General features: G+C 35.8%; 2 protein-coding genes across 2 annotated transcripts; one reads left to right on the forward strand and one right to left on the reverse strand.

Annotated features, from left to right (window-relative positions):
- Positions 1-413: 413 nt before the first annotated feature.
- LOC121992613 (eukaryotic translation initiation factor 3 subunit G-like) lies at positions 414-3,097 on the reverse strand. The gene is made up of 2 exons (XM_042547107.1): positions 2,721-3,097; positions 414-1,071 (listed from the first exon to the last, which is right to left on the reverse strand). Exons 1-2 carry the CDS (start codon positions 3,046-3,048, stop codon positions 536-538), a joined length of 864 nt encoding a protein of 287 aa, XP_042403041.1. The 5' UTR covers positions 3,049-3,097; the 3' UTR covers positions 414-535.
- Positions 3,098-7,075: 3,978 nt separating this feature from the next.
- Positions 7,076-9,286, forward strand: LOC121992614 (transcription factor DIVARICATA-like). Its single transcript, XM_042547108.1, has 3 exons — positions 7,076-7,539; positions 7,682-8,123; positions 8,231-9,286. Exons 2-3 carry the CDS (start codon positions 7,729-7,731, stop codon positions 8,631-8,633), a joined length of 798 nt encoding a protein of 265 aa, XP_042403042.1. The 5' UTR covers positions 7,076-7,539; positions 7,682-7,728; the 3' UTR covers positions 8,634-9,286.
- The last annotated feature ends 8,327 nt before the right edge of the window (positions 9,287-17,613 follow it).

Raw genomic sequence — 17,613 nt, forward strand, 5'->3', positions numbered from 1 at the left:
TTTTGTTGGTTAAAATGAGCCAATTCGAGTGGACAGACAAGTTTATCATCGGAATTTAGGCCAAAGAATGTGGGATAAAACATGGGGCATGCCAAACTGCCATAATATTTGTAAACCTAGTTATACCTAGTTATTAACACCTAATTCATATAAATTGAGAAAGTTAGAAGGTATTTCGATGATTTTAAAATGGGAGTAAGAAGATATTTTGACAAGACAATACACTGTAAGGGTGAAACGAAATTTCTCCTTGAAAGGTAAAGAAACCTTGAGACTACACTTGGTTTGATATCATATCCTAGCAAATGAATTTTAAAGTCCATTTAGTTACACTAATGTCCTTAAAAATGTATAAAGTATTGTGGTTATACGTCCAAATTACAAGAAAAATAATATCATCATATACTTAGAAGTAATCAAAACGGTGGAGAACCTTATTGATCATCAAAACAAATATTAAGTCGCAAACTAGCAATATTACATAACAAGATTGTGCAGATCTGAGAAGTAATAAACCAAAGCAAAGCTAGCCGGATTAATTTGGCCTTGGAGTAGCCCATTCAACTCTTAGAATAAGGTTGTCATAGCCATAGCCATTAAGCTTGTTGATAGCTCTCTCAGCGTCTTCCCGGTTGACAAAGTTGACGAAGCCAAATCCTCGGCTGACCCCAGTCTTCTGGTCGACGGCAACATAGACTCGAGTCACAGGGCCAAAAGTTCGGAACAGTTCCAACAAGTCAGGTTCACGGGTGTCTTCTGAGAGATTGGTTACACGAACTGAGTTCTCATCGTTGCGGCGCCTCATCTCTGTCCCACGATTCTCTGCACCAGCTCTCAAGCTAGGTGGCACATATGTGTTCTTGCCAGTGCCAGCAGCTGAGGCTGCAGCTTCAGCACCAGGGGGCTTGTCAACGAAGGCATCAGTCGATGGAGCCAGATCCTTGTATGGACATTTGGATGTCCAGTGGTCACCCTTCTTGCCACAAGTTCTGCAAACCATGAGGACAGCACCAGCTTTGCCCATGGCAGCAAATGGATCGCCAGCAGCCTTTGGCTCCTCTGCTTTGCTGCCTATTAAGGATGAAGATAAACATAAAAACAAAGAGGATTATAAAGAAAAAACATGTAAAATAGAATGTTTTAAATCCGTAATTTTCAATCTACCCTAATACTGCTGACATGAAAACAATTAAAATAATTGATTATTACACAAATTATACAACAATATATGTTTGAAAAATATTCATTTTCATAAAGTTAGCCAATGCAACCATGTGACCCATAAACTCCTGTTGATGTACAAGCAACTAACCTCCAATAAAAAAAATAACAAAAGTGATGTTCATATCATTCTATAGGCACAGGGATGGGAGAAACAAGATCATATATGATGGGTGTCGTGATCACAATGCGCCACATTGTGCTAGGTTATATATGCCAACACTAGCTCCTAATAGAAAGGAAAAGAAACACTGCATCAAATAAATGTGGAGTCATAAGATACTTGTTATAATCATATTTTAAGTTATACTGCTTTACTAGATTAACAGCAAAATTCAGGTAGTAATGTTCTTTCTGAATTAATGAATGCTCATCTCTCCAAGGTAACACAAATTGCTAATTGATAATCACATAAGTTGCTTTCTATTACGATTCCTTTGGACAAACATGATAAGTAGCACACCTAAGTATAAAAGATTCCATTAGTAAACAAGAAAAATTAGAATGTTCTTGTAATCTGTAGAGTTAGAAAATCTCATCAAGAAAATGGAGGTTTAATATTTGGCACTTTTTGATCATAGTGCATCTCATAACAACCATTGATCACTAAGGGGAATATCATTAGCATGTCAATAAGGTTGTGTCGCTGTGAATAAAAGAGGTTAGCTTTCTCACTACCACAATGCTTGCAACCATTGATCATAGTGCATCTCATAACAACCATTGATCACTAAGGGGAATATCATTAGCATGTCAATAAGGCTGTGTCGCTGTGAATAAAAGAGGTTAGCTTTCTCACGACCACAATGCTTGCAAACTAAGACTTTTTCTATGACCAACTTTACTACTTGCCGATGCTGACTATGTGCATGCTTCTGATGACATCAAACAAAAAACATCAGAATGCTAATTCAATATTTTCTAGAACACATTTCTTTACTTGCTTATACCTAAAAAAACAAAATTTGTAAACAAAATATGCTTCTAGGTTTTTTTATTCAGACGCAGTTGTCATTACTTTAATATGAAAGTCATTGCAAATGATAAGCCGCATAACAAAATGTCAAAAAAATAAAGCTTATGATGATCAAGAATACACCATTCAAAAAACGACCCAACAACAACTAGAAAGTATATTACATAGTGGAGTATTTCTCTAGGTTTTAGATCCTGCTCATTACTTTTTCTGTTTTAATTTATGGAGAATTCCTAAAGATGCAAACTTGCATCGCAGATCCAGAAAATCAGCAACATCCTGCGCAACAATGATCAATGTACACAAAGGATCGAGCTAAAGCGATTAAAAATTAGGATGAAAATAAGCATATAGCATATCGCCGATAGGAATACAACTCAACCCACAAATGATCTCTTTGTCTTCGGAAAAAAAAAAACTAGGGTTTCCTACAGTGTAAGCGTGATTAAGCATACAAATACGACAAGTCGACATCTAAAGCGATTAAAAATAAAGACGAGGACGAGAGGAGAGCGGATCGAACCAGGAGCCCGGGGCCGCTCGAGGATAATCTCCTCGGTGGAAACCATAGTGAGGCGAGCACCGGCGTCCTCGTGGGCAGCGTCTCCGAACTTGGGCCACGACCGGCGCTCGATCGCGCGCTTGCTGAGGCGGGCGCGGGTAAGCTTGCGGACGCGCGTCGTCGTCGTGACCTTGACCTTGTTGCCTGCATCGTCGAACCGGTACTCGATCACCTTCTTCACCCCGTTCTCGTCCGGTCCGATCACCACCCGCGGCGGAAGCAGGAAATCGAGGTCCTCAGCGTCGTCCTCGAGCTCCCCCCAGCGCAGCTTCCCCATGTCCACCGCCATTCTTCTCTCTCTCTCCGCCCCTATGCGTTAAGCGGCTTCTAACCTAAACTCCCAGGATCTCTAACGCTTATATAGTGTTGACGTGGTCAAGTATTTTTTTCGTTAATGGGCCGAACCACTCAAAGTTTATTGGGTTGTCAAGAACCTTTTATTAGGCCTTTAATATCAGAATGACTGCATTCAGTCCGGTCCGGTCTAGTTAATCAAAATGTATAAAGAAAAAAAATGTTAAATCTTTAAAAGTAAGATTTTTATGTTTTTTATATTCCACATCATTATCTTAAATATCTCACTCTTCTATCAACTATAAAAACTTTCCTACAATTTTCTCTACCATTCACATATCTTTTAAAAAAACTCAATTATTTATTAATATCACATATCTTAATTTATATTTAAGAATATATATATATCCAATAATTTGTTGGAAACTATTATTGAAAATTTATAAATAAAAAAATACAACATTAAATAATGAATTATTATAAATAATTTATAAAAATTAATCTTTTACTAATTTCATTCGTAGCATGTCTAACTATACTCAACCAAGTCAGGTTGAAGTTGATAATGTACTTAATTATCACGTAGTTTGCAGTTATGTATTCTTGAAACTCTTGGATAGAATCTTAAAATATATATGTCGGAGGATCTCATTTATCATTCAACCAATTGATTATTGCATTCCTTTCATTCTCAATAATCATATTGTGTAAAATAATACACAACGAGATTGGAACACCATAAATGCTTACTCAATGTCCTTTCTTACTGCTTATTGTCTTTGCTTAAACATCTTTTTCTTAGAATCCTGGGGGCACGGGACACTTGACGAAAGTAGCATATTCTGGATAAATTCCATCAGTTAAATAGTACTTTTTTTATATATTGTGTGTATTTACTATAAAATTAACCTTTGGTGTGTTTTCTTATAAAACATTGTTGAACAAAAATAATTCATTAAGCTTATTGATATCATTATGTGACCTTGTGATCCTAAAAGAAGCGTAACATATTCATAAGTTTGCATATGCAACCATTTCAAATACAATTATTAGGACCCCATGATCGTTTGGAGTAAATTAGTCTTTCCAAGTGATAGGATAATTTTTCCATTTCCAATGTATACAATCAAAGTTACCCAACATGCTAAGGAAACCATGTATTTGTTTATGCATTTTAAGCAAACGTTGAATGTCAGAAACATTAGGTCTTCTTAAGTATTGCCACCTAAATCTTTAATCACACACAAATAGAAGTTGACTAAGCAATTTAGGGTAGTTGTTTCACTCATTCGTAGGTACTCATCACAAATGTCAGTAGGGGATCCATACATCAATTGATGAATAGTGATCATACTTTTTTGAAAGGGTGACAAATCATGTCTTCCCAGTGCATTAACCCTTCATTCAAAATATTCTCCTCGTTTTAAGAAACTCATATAATACAAATAACATTAATATGGATAAAAATAAATTACATAAATGAAATAAAAATAAAAATAAAAAGTTTTATAAAGATCATATTAAAAACATCCACTACATATCATATATGGGATTATCACAATTTTTTTGTCCCCGGGGTCATGGTGTCGCGGTAGGACATCCTGGCCCAGCTACGGTGTATTTACAAAAAATTTTCCTCCAAATGGGGGCGTAATCAAAGGATGCTGGGCTTCTGGGCTGGCCACCGCGTGCGCTTCCCGATTTATCCTGGTGGCCGGTGGGAAACTTTCATGGGACCGGACCAGTCACCCTCAGAGATAGTCAATGAGACTAACTGAGATTATCATTTTTATTTTTTTTTCTTTTTAATACTTTCACAAAATTTAGAATGCAACTTAAGTCAATCTTCTATCTTCCTACTAGTATCCTTCATTGTCATGTTGTACTTTTGCATCTCAATTCGCTCTCTTTGTAATTCTTCCATTTCTTGCCATTTATTATCGAATTTTGGATTTATCCTTCCTTTGTGTTGTCTTTTGCCTCATTGAATGAGTATGGACTTTACAATCATCCATGTCGATAGGAGCATCCGAATTGAATGAGGATGTGTGCCCCCTTGATTATAAGGTCTTGGATTGTTTTTAAGCATAATGACTAACTTTTTGTAGAGCATATTTCTCACAATCTCTGATAACTCGCCACATATGTTCATAATTGAAGAACTTATTGTGATGATTTTCCTGTCATGTTTTATATGCTCTCATGAGCACATCCTCATCGCTCCACCCTCTTTCATAGTGGCAAAAGACAAATACGTTCCACCCTCTTTCATAATATGTGTAAAAGTTATTGTATATCACTATAAATTCATTCACCATCAGATGGAGCTTATAGAAATATAATTTTAACCTCACCCAAAGTCGCTCCACAAATCAATCATGTTGATATTTGTTGTAGTAATCCGTGATTTGTTTCTAGAAAGTTTGTTCCTTTTAATTATTATCGATAATTGGATTGGTGCTAATAATTATCCATGACTTTGCAAGGTATATCTCTTCGTCTATTAACCACTTTGCTCGTTTGGTGGCATGCACACACAAACTTGCTTCATTACCCAACTCTAGAATCTCAAATGGTATTACTGATTCTTTGTCAATCCAAGATACGTTTATGCTAGCCCTCCTTAATCTGTCCCAGAGCATGAATAATGGTTGTGGAGAAGAAATTCTATAAGGAGGGGGTGACATTACAAATTGGCTTGCCATGATTACTAATATTCAAGAGGGTATATATTAAATGGAGGTCGAGAGACATTACTCAGATAAGCCAAAAAGTTTTGAGAACTTTAAAAATTTGGAGGAAATTATGGAATATATGAAACATTTAAAAATTTTTAGGGGTATTGCGTGGAAGTAGAAAATTGAGAATATTGAATATCTGGATGATTGTGTAAACTTTACGAAGTTGCATTTTTATAATTAAAAAAATTTCTAAAAGATCTATCAAAATTTTAGATTCATTTCGAAAGAATAAATGATGAAATAGATTATAAAGAAAAAAATAGAATGATTTGATTGGGCGTAGGATGAATACGTCCAAAAAAAAAAAATAAAGTGACAAGAAAATTTTCAAGACGCTCTAGATAGCTAAATCATATTATTTTTTTTTTTAACAATGAGTCCATCGTTTGTCAAAAGCCTGGTTCGAAATATCGAACTAGCCAAAGATTTCAAGAGAAAAAAACCTACCACAATGATGTATAAGTTTTTGATATGATTTTTAAAACGAAAAAAGTTTGAAAAAAAAGTGTCCATTAGAGATTAGAGATGCCCTTAGTGATTTAGATTATGATTTAATGGGTAAAATAGTTATTTTAACATTAAATAAAGCCTTTTTGTAATAAAAATATTTAGAGCAGTTTAATACTGATCAAATAACTTAGAAGAGGGATGAAATATCTAACTTGTCAAACTCAAATTCAAACAAAAACACAAAACAAAAAATTGACAAGAGAACAAAAGTGATTAAATTGTTTTCAAAGTTTGTGGTTTTAAAAATTAACTTTAATTGCTTTTTCCTCCTTGAGTGGGGGTAGGGTGGGGTTTCCCTACAAACCTAGAGTTAACCCCACCTAGTGACCTAGGCTTAATAATAGAGATGATGGGCATTGGGCACACCATGTAAAATAGTAACATAAAAGATGGGTCAATAATGGAATCTTATACTTTTTAAGATGCCCAAGTTGTGTACACGTTGATAAATTAAAAGGAGGCAAGTGAAAATTTGCCCTATTTTAGAAAATGGTGATTTGAGGAGTGATTTGAATAAATGAAAAAATAAATTTTAATTATCTTTTTTTAGAAATAACTAAATATTGGGAGGTTAAATGATCTGTTTAACAAATCTAATTGTACTTTTCTCCAAACTTAATGGAGCGATTCGCATATCTAAACCGGGTTTGGATTTCCAAAGATTCTTTCCTTTTATAGAAACCATGGCCCACTGCTCCTCGTGGCGCGATGCGGGAACTTAATAATTGGACCTTAATATGAAACCCTAAAAAAATGAAAATGGACAAATTCCTCGGTTCCCCTGTTCTCAAGTTGTCTCTTTGAATCGCCTGCGCAGTTCAATCTTTTACTGTTCCAGATCAAGAACACAAGGACAAATAGGGTGGTCTCATAGATCGAGGACCAGAAGTGATGCAAAGCGGAAAGAAATTTTGAGCTCCGTTCGTGTGTGAATGAGGGAGGAACAGTGGTTGGTTGGTTCGCTGAACAAAAGACAAGAACAATTAGGTCAGATCATTATTGTATTTGGTGTCATTGTTGGCTTCTGGGATTGATTGATGTGCGCCAATGGCAAAGGCGATGGGGAGCGATGGAGGGGTAAAAGGGTTGTTCCTCTTCTTTATAAAGCAACGAGGGGAGGCCGGTCGTAGCGGCAGGGTTCGCTTCTTCGTCTGTGTTCTTCCTCGATCGCAAAAGGGATGGAAAGCGATGGATCCGTAGATGCGCCACTTGGTTGCTGTTTTGTGCTCGTAAAGGTCGAATCTTTGGCCTCCGCCTCTTTATTTGCGTCGCTTTTCTTCCGTCGCTTTCGATCTTGTTTCTTCTTCTTGTTCATCGATTCGAATCGCTGGTTTCCGACGAGTTGTTGTTGTTGTTGTGGTGGTGGTGGTGGTTTAGGAAGGTTTTCCCTCGCGAGCTGGGAGTTTCCGCTAGGGTTTCGGGAGATGATGAGCAGATCGTGGGTGGATGTGCTTCCGAGTCTTTTCGTCGGCGAAGACGGCGGTGGTGCAAGCGGGAGCTGGACGCTGGAGGAGAACAAACTGTTCGAGGACGCCCTAGCTGAGTTCGACACCGACGTCCCGGACCGCTGGGAAAAGGTGGCGGCTTCGATCCCCGGGAAGACCGTGGGCGATGTGGTGAGCCATTACCGGGAGTTGGTCGACGACGTGAGCGACATCGAGGCCGGCCGCTTCCCCTGCCCTCCCTACTCCGGCGGGGCTTCGTCGTCGTTTACCTTGAATTGGGAGAACAGTCACGAACCCTACTGCAAGCGATCCGGCGTGAGAGGATCCGACCACGAGAGGAAGAAAGGAGTTCCCTGGACCGAAGAGGAGCACAGGTATGCTCATCTTCAACCTCTTTCCATCCTCGCCATGATTCTTCAATTTGTTGCCGACAAGCTGTTTGAATCAATGCTTCAACCTAATTTTGTTTAAAATCTTTCAGGTTGTTTTTGCTTGGCCTAAAGAAGTACGGCAAAGGAGATTGGAGGAACATCTCGCGCAATTTCGTGATCACCAGGACTCCCACACAAGTGGCCAGCCACGCACAAAAGTACTTCATCAGGCTCAACTCTGGCAGCAAAGACAAGAGGAGGTCGAGCATACATGACATTACTACCGTAGATTTGCCCGATAACCCTAGATTTCCCTCACCGTCATCTCAGCCATCTACTACCACAGCACCTACATTGTCGAGCCAGTACTCTGCTGTTGTCGATTCAGATCAGAATCAGCTCGGTGAAGTAGCCAGTTGTCCATCGGGGAATCAGTTTGTGCAGAATCAGCTCGGAGCAGTTTCATATGGCATGAAACTACAACACCAAAGTTCGCAGAAGAGATATTGTTGAGGATGACATCCTCTAACTAGATGCCTTGCCGGTGCAGGATTCTCAACGAGTGAATTCTTGGAATTAACAATCTGAATTCTTGAGACCAAATCAGGATTGCCAAAAATGCTACAAAGGTGGATGAGAACATTTATCCGATTATTGTGTCTTGTCTCGAAGCTGAAGATTATGATTCTTTTTATATCCATGGATCTATGCTGAGACTGCAACCTAAAATTCACAGCTCATGGATGAGAGATTGTTGAGAATTACATCCTCTAACCTTGCTGTCAAAGAGGATTTATGCCGAATGGATTTTCAGAATTAATCATAAGAATGCTTTGAGTTTGAATGAAATATTGAGATTTTCAGCACATAAATCCAACTTTTACCTACTTTTGTAGCCGAAGATGCTCTATATTGAATTTGAGCAACTCAATAGCTTGGTGAGTGGTGACACACACATCATGATTCATAAACATCAATTGACACTCCAGTTTAGTGATTTCATTGTGTGCCTTGAGATGAAGGAGCAATGCTATAAGCACATAAAAGTCTGCAATGGTCATTGCTCATTGACCAACCCTTACTTCTGGTCTTTGTGTTCTCTTCTTTATGTGTCTTCTCTTTGATAAAAGAGGAGATAGCTTCAGTTCATGGCTACTTGGATTTCAGTGGTTGAGTTCATTTTTCATTATGTTTCAAGATGTCTTGGAATGATTGCGTTGATCATGAGTTGTAGTTTTCATGGCAGCAAGATGCTTTAATGGTGATTCAATAAATGGAAGTGAGTCAAATCCAGCTCATTCTTTTGCTGAAATCTGTTGTGAGGCATGGTTGCTTCTGGTGTTCTATAGATATCTTTATGAGCAAAAATCAAAAGGGCAGTTTAGTGAATCGTCAAAAGGGGCGTCCTTTTTTGTTTTATGATCAAAAGGACGCTCTATACTTGGTTAATTTACACTTCTCTCCTTAATCTATTGTTCATCCAAGTTTGAATTGTTTTTTGATTCAAGGCTGGTTGAGGCGGGCGGGCAAGAAAATAAACCAATTCAATTAGGTTTTTGTGCTTTCAAATAATTCGAACCCTCCTTCAAACTCTCTTGTTCGTTCTTTACTGTCTTCACCGATTAACTCCTTGCCTTGCCTGTTTATCGTCATTCTATCTATGGTGTGTTCCCCCATGTCCGTGCTCATCTTCTATTATCTATCTTTTAACTGTCTGTTGCTGCCTCATTTTATTATTTTAGGTTTTAATGTCAGTTCAGTTCACTTTATCTTCCTCCATCTAAATATTGTTGTAGCAGATACAACATTGTAGAAGCTATAGAACCGTAGCTACTGTAACGTTCTGGTCTAGCCACATTGTAACAGCTACAATTTAATAGTTGCTACAATATTCTAGTCTAACCTACAACATTATGGTTAGCACATTGTAGCAACTACAATATGATAGATGCTACAACGTTCTGTTCTAACCACGTTGTAGCAGCTACAATTTCATAGCTACTCCAACGAATTGGTCTAACCATGTTGTAACAGATACAATTTAGTAACTATACAACGTTCTGGTCAGCGCGTTATAGTAGTTGTCAAATCATAGTTGTTACAGTGTTGTTAGACTAGAACATGCAATAGCTACCAAATCGTAGTTGCTAAAATGTGATCGTCAAAACAACGTGAAATATCATTTTATGGTTCGAAATTAATATTGTAATATATCACTAAGATATTAAGTATTTGTTTACAGAATTAAATGACGTCTAGTGCTTCAACCTCCCATAAAAGCTCTACTCTCGTGCATATCGTAAGAAAATATAATGAAAAAGTAGCATCAACTAGTTTAAGTCGTTCATATTATCACTACAACCAAATGACCGACAGATGGAGTTGATAAGTGGAAACTCATTTGCCCGAGCCTAGACATACCACATAAATCACATAATGCAAACATTAGAGGCTTTGTACAAAATATATTTGATAATTGGGACTATCATGTTAAGTGTTTCATCCTTCAAAATTAGAAGATTAGATATAACCTTGAAAAGACATTGCACTGATTCTAGAACTTCCAAACCATGTCGATGAATTCCTTTGCATTTAGATATTGCCGCCACCTCACTCTACATTTTATGGATCGAGGTTGTTTAAAGAATGAAGTAGAGAACAAACTAATCTACATCAGCAAACAGTCATCTCCTAAATCTATTTTTTTGTTTTATCAACTTGTTATTTTGTATTTTTTTTAAAATTTGCGTGTTATTTACTACTATCAGTAGTATATCTACATTACCAATAGAATCATTACTTGATTGTGTAGATAACTTTGAAAATTTAGATAAATATAATTGACGTAAGATTGTATATAACCCCACAAATTGAGGACGTTAGTATGATGCTCTCACAGAGGCCCAAGCCATTAGGCCTCGAGGGAAATCAAAGTCCAATGCTGAACAGATTTGCACACATACCAGTAGCATATCTACAATACCAGTATAATCACTACTTAATTGTGTAGATGATATTGAAAATTTAGATAGATATAATTAGTGTAAGATTGTATATAACCCCACAAGTGGAGGATGTTAGTATGATGCTCTCCCCACAAATTGATTCAATTAAAATTATAGCGGCGAATCCATATTATTCGTCGCTAACGTATGATTGATTAATAAATCCCGATCGATCAATAAATCGATTCAGGTTATTTATGCGAAAACAGAACCTCACTAATTGATTAATGGATTGATTGGGCATATTTTGAAATTATCGCATGTTGGTGATGAATTGATGTCATTTCGCCGCTAACCATTGCTATTTGCGACCAAACCAGCATTTACGTCGCTAATCACATGTTTGAGCGACGAGTTAGGTGTTTATCGTCGCAAACATTGGTTTTTTTTGCATTACGCGTGATACACTTTCGATACGAGGGTTTAGCGATGAGTTTCCTAATATCACCGCTAATCAATTTGGTTAGGGACAAATTTAGCTAAATTCGTTGATAACCCAGGTTTCTTTTTAAAAAGGGGTTTGTTTATTTAAAACTATACATAATACACACAAAATGCAGAAAATAACAAATATACAACATCCACAAATTTACAACTCTTGTGTTCACAACATAAACATTATCAAATTCACAACTTCAATAACAAGTCAAGTCTAGTTTATCAAGTTCATAACATATCAAGTTCATCAACATTATACAAAAGTTCATAACATTATCAAGTACATGTAGTTACCAAAAGTTCATAACATCACAATCTAAATTGAGAAGGATGAGGTGGAGCTGAGGGAATCATGGATCAAATGCCCCAGGTGCCAATCGGTTCAAAATTTCTTCAAACTTATCTTGTCTTGTTTTCATTTGTGCAACTCATTTTGGGTGTTTGTTAACTAAACTTGTGTGTTTGCTAACTCTTTCTCGATGGATGCCAGTTTTTCACGCAATGTTGTGTTACTTGATCTGGATGAAGTGACATCTGAAGAAGTTGACTAGCTTTGGTCCACCTCCAAATCCTCTAATGTATCCGGACCGAGTACTGAGGACCTAATTTAGTTCAACCGGTTTAAAATACCAAGTGATGATACAACATCCAAATGTTATGAAGATGAAACATAATCAAGTATGATGACATTGAGCATAAACTAATCTAGATTCTTAATATAGTGTTAGATATGGATGAGCATAAAGCTAAATCATGATCATGAACATAAAGAATAAGAAATCCGATCTTTTCTTTATGACTGATCGGTCTAAAAAAATAATGTGTTAATATTTTAATATCAAACAATATATGATAATTATAAAATTAGCACTTACACTATCATAACTATACTAAATGAATGATTTTGAACCTCCATGATGATTGTATGGCAGTTTGCCTCTATTTTCAACATTTGTTGAAAATCATTTCTACAATACAAAATTTTGTATAAATAAAACATTAGTTATATAACAAATAGTTAAATTGCTTCTTATATAAAAGGGCATTTGTTATAAAATGAGTTACTTGAAATGCCTATGATTCAAACAGAGTACACATATAGTCCCAATCTTCCTACGCCTCACAAAACTCGATCAACATATGTTGTCGGCGCTCAACAGGAGGAAGGTGCAATTGCTTCTTATAATGTGCATGCATTTTTGCTCTATTGTCTCTATACCTTGTACTCATTAACCGATCAGTTTCCTTTATAATCGACGATGAACCCTCCTCAAAACTAATATCAAAAGTAGCCTAAAAAAAATATTTTGCATTAGTAATAAAGGAGTGGTTTTAAAAATCTTCAAATTACTTGTACTTACTGATAATCGATCGTATATCATCCTTTTATTATCAGCGAGCACGTGCTTCCAACTTTTAGCTTGTAAGGTCACAAACTTCTTTACTGAAAGACCTAACTTGGTCATAAATGAAGTTGCATTTAGGCCAATTGGATGCCCGTCGCTCTGATGAAAAGTAACAGGTAATTTACCTCGTTCATTGATCTGATGTCAAAGCCGATCAGAATGTATACCACATGTCTCCCTACCAGTGGGCGTCTTGTGCCCGCAAATAAATATCATGATAATACTTAACAACTGAAATACTTAAATAAATAGCATGATAAATAGCAAAAGTATTAACAACTAACCACTAGGACAACTACCATCATCAGGTGTTTCCACAACTGGTAGATGCTCAATCCTCTTGGGCGGCATAGCTATCACAAATTCATCAAATATAGGTATCTATAAGACATGAAACTTATTGTGCATGATGAAAAAATGAACAATTATACATGAAGTAAAATTGAAGGAAAACATAAATACCATGTAAATAAGAATTATTCACTATCACCATCTGAAAGAGATAATAGATCATCTGCATCACTATCAATTTTAGTATCTTCATCCTCGTCATTAAGAAAATTTTGAGAATCCCTAGCTAACTCCACTTGCTCATTTAACATATTTAGATCTTGATGCTCAATATCTAATCTACAAAGTTGAGATATCTCTAAGTCTTCACCAACTACTGAAGTTGCTTTATTAAAAGATATATCTTGGTTAGTCTCAATATTGTCATCATCTTCAAATACTTCATCAACTTCAGTTACTTCATATATTTCTTAGTGTTGAACCTTTTGCACTACCTTCCAATGGCCTCCACGCTTTATGTCATTTATATAATAAACTTGGTTTGCTTGGTTGCCTAAAATGAATGGCGTACCATGTTTTAGAAGTATCAATACATAAGAGACCAAACTCTTCAACCATTGCATTTTTTTTTTTGGATTACATTGGAACCATTCACACCAAAATAATTATACTTCATAACTAAAAGAATAAAATAGTTGAAACATCTTTCAAGACTCCAAAGAAATCCAAATTGTCACCATCATCAGATGATGGTATGCTAACCCCACTATTCTGAGTAGTTTCACGAGAATCACGGGACCTTGAATGGTATTGGATACCATTTACAATACAAGCATCATACAGTTGAACTTCAACATTATGTTCAATTGCTAAATAGTACAACTCTTGTATGATCTCTGAATTTGATAAATTCTTTAATTTTATCATTCTATCCTTGAATCATTGTGAAAAATCTCTCTCACGATATTGCAAAAGTTGATTTGCATCAACTTTATGTGATAGAATTTGTAGATGTTCACTGCATAAATAAATATTTAAATTACTATTTTATATTGAACATAAACAATAAAATTAATTAATGTAAAAACTTACTTTCGATATTGGTCAACTTCTTTACAATTGTTGAGAATATACTAATGTGTTTTCTTATACAAAGTAGGAGGAAATTTCTGATTATGTTGGTTGCCAAATACTCTTGCTTGTGAGAAAACACTTAAATTGAATGTGACTGGTTGAACATCTTTATTTCGTTGTGGTCTACTATATCTTGTCTCAATTTGACTCATATATAAAGAACTGAATATCAATGCCTCATTTAAAATACACCCCTCTACAATAGATACTTCAGGTCTTGCTTTATTACGAATATATTTTTTTAGTCTTCCTAAATATCATTCAAAGGGATACATCCATCGTGACGAAATAGGTCCAGCTAACATGATTCATTATCTGCTAGGTGCCTTAATACACTATCTGTTTCAACTCGCTTTTCCTTGTGCCATCTCATATCTTTTGCTGTATGTTTCTCTATAAACAACCGCTTAAGTCTGGGCTTTAAAGGAAAATATTAAAGAATTTTTTGAGAATTCTTTTTCTTATTCATCCCATTATACTTGCATCTGGGCTTCTTGCACACTGGACATGCATCTTTATTCTCGTGCTCACCCCAACATAATACACAATCATTCTTATATACATGTATCTTCTCATATGCCAATCTTAACTCTTTCAACAATTTATTTACTTCATAATGAGAGTTTGGAATCACATTCGGTTTGGGAAATGCCTCTTGCAATAACTGAAGTAACATATCAAAAGATTTATTGCTCCATCCATTCAACACCTTCACATGCATTAACTTGACCAAAAAATTGAATGCAGAAAAATTAATACAATTGTGATAAAACTCTTTTTGTGCTTCTTCAAACATTGAGGTATACAACTTCCTTTGATATCATGTGTATTTATATTTGCATTAATATCATCTAATTGAGGTCCGCTAGTGTTGATATTTTCTATATTTCTTAAATCAGTAAACATGTCTTGAAAATTATCTTTTTCAAAATCACAATCATTTTCTTCTTCACTAATAATATTTATATTAATAGATAATGTAGAAGTTTCTCCATGAAAGTTCCAGGCTTTATATAACTTATCAAATCCCCACCTATAAAGATATCCTCGAACATAATCCAATTCATATTTAAATAAATTGTCACAATTTCGACATGGACAACAAATTTTAGATAAATTCAAACTTATCATATAATTCTCTGTCACCTCTAAAAATTGATTCAACCCATTAATATATTTAGGACTAATCCGATTCTCAATCATTATCTAACTTTTATCCATATTTATAAAACCTGGTCAAATATATAAAAAAAATCATGGATAAAATTTTACTTACAATTTAAAATGGAGATTCCAAACACTTTAATTTTAAATAATTAATAATTGAGATATAGTGACAAAAGAAAAGAACAAGAAAAATCCTAAATGTTTTATTAATAATTGAGCTCATGCGCACAATCAATCAAATTGGCGATGCTACTTTACTCGATTGTTTTGCTTGTCTATGTTAAGTGCAAACCATATCATGTGTCACGAGGATGTCTTTAAATGCTACTTATCTCTATCAAAAAATTTAACACTTACCAAGAATTTTAGAAAACAAAAGTATCTCTATCAAGAATCAAAGTATCTCTAGTGATAGGCACCCATAAAACTAGAACAAATAGCTATGATAATAGCAATTCCACCAATTTTAGAGTTCAACTTCATAAGACAAATGGGAAAACAAGATATCACCGAAGCAATCTAAGCAATGGAATTTTAGATCTAAGCAATCTAAGGTCATAAATCATTTAAATACCGTCTTTCAGACCAAGCCATGTGCCAAGGAATAAGAAAACTCATGTTGTGATGCCCCCTAAATCATGATAGGTAATAGGTTGCAGTACATGTAAAAGCCCAAATAATTGAGAATCAATATGTATAATATATAAGAATCATATAACAAACTTGTGCAGGATGTGGGATTTGTATGTTTATAAATATGTTTTAAATTCTCAATGCCGCTGGAGTCTTTCTCCATATTGAAAGAGTGTTTTGTTTTCTTAACCATGGTTTACATTCTTAAAACGAAAAAAATGATAAGTTTGTACTTGGAATGTTTTCCTTTATTCTAGAGAATTACCTTGAGGAGGGAAGAAAAGCGCGACAGAGGAGAAGAAACGGAGCACGACGCATGTTGGAGCAATGGTCACTGGAGCATGGTACAACGTTGGAGAAGAAACAGAGTAGTAGAGAGGAGCACGGAGACGAGCACCGAAGAGGAGCATTGGAGGAGACGAAGTGCAGAAGAAATGGTGCACCGGAGAGGAGCGCTAGAGGAGAAGAAGTGAAGAAGAAATAGTGAAGCACGATGCGACATCGGGATTTAGGGTTTTAAATCATGTATATTAGCGGCAACATTTTATCATTCGCCGCTAATCATGTATTTTAGTGGCGAATTTCCAGATTTCGCCGCTAATCACTACGATTAGCGACGAAATAGATGAGTTCGTCGCTAATACCTTTAATAACCCTTGTCCCAAAAAAAATGTGATTAGCGGAGAAATTGTTAGTTTCACCGCTAATCTATGTGATTAGCAATGAAACAGGGGAAATCACAATCAAATATTTGATTTGTGGCGATTTATCCAGCTTCGTGGCTAATCCTTTGTTTTTTTACTGTGAAAAATATATCGCTGCTAATCAAGCAAATTAGCAACAAAATGTAAACTCGTCGCTAAATTATGTCGCTATTTTATAGATTTCTTGTAGTGATAACTTTGAATTGATGTTTCAACTTCCTGAATTAAATTTCACCAACTCCTACCTTGCATTTAATGGGCGTTAACTCTGAAATTGATGAAATCACATAATTATAAAGATGACCTTCAAACATATGTTGACCCTTCACTTTCAGATCATGACGTAAGAAACTTTGTAGATCATGGCGATTTTGTGTTATAGGAAACTAACACATTCTTTAGGTCCCATGATAGTGCCCAATGATTCAACTTCTGACTCTTGTAAGGCGTCTTTGGATGACCTTTCCCTCTCCCTACCCTTGAACATCTTGGCAGAGCCTTCTGCACCAGAAGATCCTCAAATCGCTAGGTGATATTTTATCTCCCATCAATCCTTTTTCCTTGTATATTTGACAATAAAGTATAGAAATTACTCACATGAACTGTCATCTCAATCTTCCAGTTTAAGCAGTGCCCTTAGGCAAGATATTCAACTGCATCTAGTTTCGGCGCAAGTAAAAACCCTTAAGCAACAGTGGGATCAAGTGGTGAGCAA

This window comes from Zingiber officinale, chromosome 6B (genome assembly GCF_018446385.1).
Source record: "Zingiber officinale cultivar Zhangliang chromosome 6B, Zo_v1.1, whole genome shotgun sequence".
In the NCBI taxonomy this organism is placed as follows: Eukaryota; Viridiplantae; Streptophyta; class Magnoliopsida; order Zingiberales; family Zingiberaceae; genus Zingiber; species Zingiber officinale.

Coding starts and splice junctions, on each gene's coding strand:
- LOC121992613 (XM_042547107.1), bottom strand. CDS start 3,048: ATGGCGGTGGACATGGGGAAGCTGCGCTGGGGGGAGCTCGAGGACGAC. Junction 1,072..2,720: donor CGAGCGGCCCCGGGCTCCTG/GTTCGATCCGCT, acceptor CATCCTTAATAG/GCAGCAAAGCAGAGGAGCCA.
- LOC121992614 (XM_042547108.1), top strand. CDS start 7,729: ATGATGAGCAGATCGTGGGTGGATGTGCTTCCGAGTCTTTTCGTCGGC. Junction 8,124..8,230: donor TGGACCGAAGAGGAGCACAG/GTATGCTCATCT, acceptor AAAATCTTTCAG/GTTGTTTTTGCTTGGCCTAA.